This window comes from Sinocyclocheilus anshuiensis, unplaced genomic scaffold (genome assembly GCF_001515605.1).
Source record: "Sinocyclocheilus anshuiensis isolate Anshui unplaced genomic scaffold, SAMN03320099.WGS_v1.1 scaffold579, whole genome shotgun sequence".
Taxonomy (NCBI): Eukaryota; Metazoa; Chordata; class Actinopteri; order Cypriniformes; family Cyprinidae; genus Sinocyclocheilus; species Sinocyclocheilus anshuiensis.
The window spans coordinates 2,263,693-2,267,290 of record NW_015551075.1 but is presented as its reverse complement, the minus strand read 5'-3'; the positions used below and the strand labels follow the sequence as shown (position 1 = coordinate 2,267,290).

At 36.6% G+C, this 3,598-nt stretch overlaps 1 protein-coding gene across 1 annotated transcript in view; it reads right to left on the bottom strand.

The window, feature by feature from the left end:
• The window catches only part of LOC107662275 (synaptotagmin-7-like), a 51,878-nt gene extending 48,578 nt beyond the window's left edge, over nucleotides 1-3,300 (bottom strand). Inside the window, exon 1 of the mRNA XM_016452233.1 lies at nucleotides 3,175-3,300. Within this exon, the coding sequence (XP_016307719.1) occupies nucleotides 3,175-3,218 (44 nt within the window). The 5' untranslated portion in view covers nucleotides 3,219-3,300. The remainder of the gene's footprint in view (nucleotides 1-3,174) is intronic.
• Between the last annotated feature and the right edge of the window lie 298 nt (nucleotides 3,301-3,598).

Below are 3,598 nucleotides of genomic sequence, written 5' to 3'. Positions count from 1 at the left end.
AGTGAGAGGAGTGAGAGGAGAGACACGTTTTAAGTGCGCGCACTCTCTCCGGGCGAGAGCAGCGTGTATCGCGTCCGGTTTTGTGCGAGAGCAAAGGAAATCCGCGCGTGAGCGAAGAGATTCGCGCTCGTGCATTATATTAATGTGCTTTCGCGCTACAATAATGCGCTCTCGACATTTGTCATTAAAATAATGCCATATCACAGCAGTTACTGAATTAAAGGGGTCATCGGATGCTACATGCACTTTTACAAGTTGTTTGAACTGAAATGTGTGTTGGCAGTAAAAATTCACCCAGTGTTGATTTCCACCCCTTTCTCAAATCGAGCTGATCTCAGATGCCTGTCTGTGTGATGTCACAAAAACAGGCCCCTCCCACGATAGTTTGATTGACAGTAGCATTTCAGCACAGACTGGACTGGCGTCCTACCTTAGACCCGCCCTGAGTGAGCTGTCATCAGTCCGCCATTGTTTCACCGCCGGACCAGATGTAGACAAGAATGGCTCCATAGCGATTGAGATGTTCTGTTATTGGATGTAATAATGAACATAGCAGTCGTCATTTACTCCCGACATCTGAGCCGCTGAAGACGCAGTGGATTACGTTTATTTCTGAAGGGAATGCGCCCCCAATCTACCTAAATGTGTCTATGTTCACGCGAATCATTCGTGATCCAGCCTCATCTACAGAAGAAGTGAGTATAAGGTTTTTTAATGAATCTTTGCAAATCGCCTTTCCTAATAATGTGCTAATTAGCAAGTTTCAGATGAATGCGGCTAAAGTAAACAGTCCCTCAGAGAGCAGCTCGGAAGAGAGGGGCGGGGTCAGCAGAGCTCATTAACATTTAAAGGAAAATGCTACAAAACGGCTTGATCTGAAAAGAGCAGTTTTTGACAGGGTAAAAAAGGTGTTTTTTACACTACCATTGAGAAATTTTAACCAAACTATGTTACAGACTTTTCATTAAGACCCTAAAGAATCATATCAACTTGTGGAATATGGGCATCCGATGACCCCTTTAACATCCAACTCACTCACTGACTGCATGTTTGTTTGATATTATGCAGGTAAAGGTGAAGTGTGTAATTTCTGCACCAGTAGCAGCATTAAACACAAAGGCAAAAATAATGGCTGGTTTCAAACAGGTTTCAAAAATACCCCATCGTCCGCCATTTTAAAAATAAAAATGAAAATGAAATAAAATAAAATAAAATAAAAACTAGCTGAAATAAAATAAGTTTAAGTACTAAAATTACTAAAACTAAAACTTAATACAATTTAAATATTATAAAAATAAATGTAATATAATAAAATAAAAATAAAAATATACATTAAAGCTAAATAGAATATATATCATATATAATAAATAATATAAAAATAAAAGCTAATTCAAAATAATAACACTATAATACAATACTAAATACTAAAATACCAAACTCACACCACTAGTTCAGTCAACATTGCTTGTCAAGATGCTCATCTATCTTCTCATCTTTTTGCATCTTCAAATAATCTTAATTTGGGTGTTTATACTGTAAATAAATACTGATTTGTTTTATTCATTAATTAGCATATCATGTATATTTAATTCAATAAACAATTAACTAATTACCAACTTTCAGTTAACACCTACAACATTTAATTTACATCTTAAGTTTTGAATTTTTAACTGTTTTATTGTAAAGCACTTTGTAACATTGTTTTGAAAGGTGCTATGTAAATAAAAACAAATAAATAAATAAGAGAAGAGCAGACATATGGATAAATCTGACAACTCAATTCGGTTTTCTGAGCGCAGACACTATACACACAAAACGCGTCTCACAGCGTGCGAGTACTCTTTCGCGTCGCATGAACGGAGAATTACACACAAAATTATGTTGAATTGTCCATTTTGACTAGTATTCACGTAAACACAGTTGATTACGTCTTAAGTGAACGTAAACAGTAGAGATGACTAAAATATGACTAAAACTAAATGGCATTTTAGTCAAAAGACTATGACTAAAACTAAATCAAAATTTGCTGTCAAAATTAACACTGCTATTTAGGGACCCCTAAACCAATTAGGGGTCTGAGTGAAGTCTTTCTATCTAAAAAGCATTAATGCAATGCAACATTTTTATAGTCTTGCTATATTTGTGCCTCATAGAATTCAAAGAATGATAAACACTTTTACAAACAAAATACTGATATGATACATGATATGATATAATGCAATACAATTTTTTGAATATATATATGAATGTATATATATGCACCCTCTCTCTGTCACCCTCTTAGAATTTTATAATTAATACAATTGTATTTTAATATAATTTAATATAAATTATGCAAAATACAGTTTCAAAGGGGATAACATATATGCACCCTCTCTCTCAACTTTTTTTGAAAGCCTGACTTCTGTATAATTTTAATCTTATAATATAACCTTATTTGAATTCATATGAAAATAATTTATATAATTCATGCTAAATATAGTGTCATAGAGGGTGAAATATTTGCACCCTCTCTCTCAACCCCTAACTTTAATTGTATTATTAATATAATCTTATTTGAATTAATATAATTAAAGTTATGCAAAATATAGTTTCACAGTAGGGTAAAATATATGCACCCTCTCTTTCTCTCTCTACCCATTTCTTTCTTTCTTTCTTTCTTGAAAGCCAAACTTCAGCTTCAATCACGTTTATTATTATATATTATGGTTTATAATATGGATTATCAAAATAGTCAAGCAATACAGAACCAAAAAACCCAGTCACCCATTACCACCTGTTTACACCCCTGAATCCAGTTCAATATAGTCTTGAGGTCAACACGCGGAGCACATGCATGAAGTAAAATCAACTAATCAACTTGTAGGATGAGCCTCTAAAGACATTATAACAGTGGTAGGAGCAAAACAGCATCATGGGGAAGTCCACTTAGACTGACTAAATAAATGCATTACAGCTTAAAGGTGAAGTGTGTAACTTCACACTTTCTCCAGTCCCAGTTTAGTTTGCAGAGAAAACTTGTGTAGCTCAGTTTGTCTGAGCAACTTCAGACTGCTTTGAAACTCTCGTTATAATTGCAATTCCATTTGATGCCACTAGTGCCGCTAAAATGACAGACTTCACCTTTAAGATCAACATTCGTAATATCCATATAAACTGGCATTTGATACTCACAGGAATGACTTGACGTCCATGCCTCTGTTCCGGATCTGTCCCATCGTGTTGTCCCAGCTTCCAGGATTGGAACGTGAATGCGCCCCTCCACCCGACCTGTAGCGGGACGCCCCTACCCCAGCCGGGCTACCACGCACCCCCCTGCTCCAAGGTGGAGGTGGTGGAAAGAGAGGGGTCCCCAAAACTGGCACCGTATGATACGAATGGGGCCGAGTTGTGGGGAGAGACGAAGACGAGAAACAGGGACAGAAAGGAAGTCACAAGATAAAGGGAAGAAAAGGCATACACAATTAATGAAGACCAGAGAGACCCAAGAGGAAGAGGGAGAGGAAGCCAGACATGAAAAGATGACAGAGTGAGTAAGTGTGTTGGGACACAGAAGAGAAACAAACAAGGCCATAGAGTTGAGGGAGGGTAGGGTAGA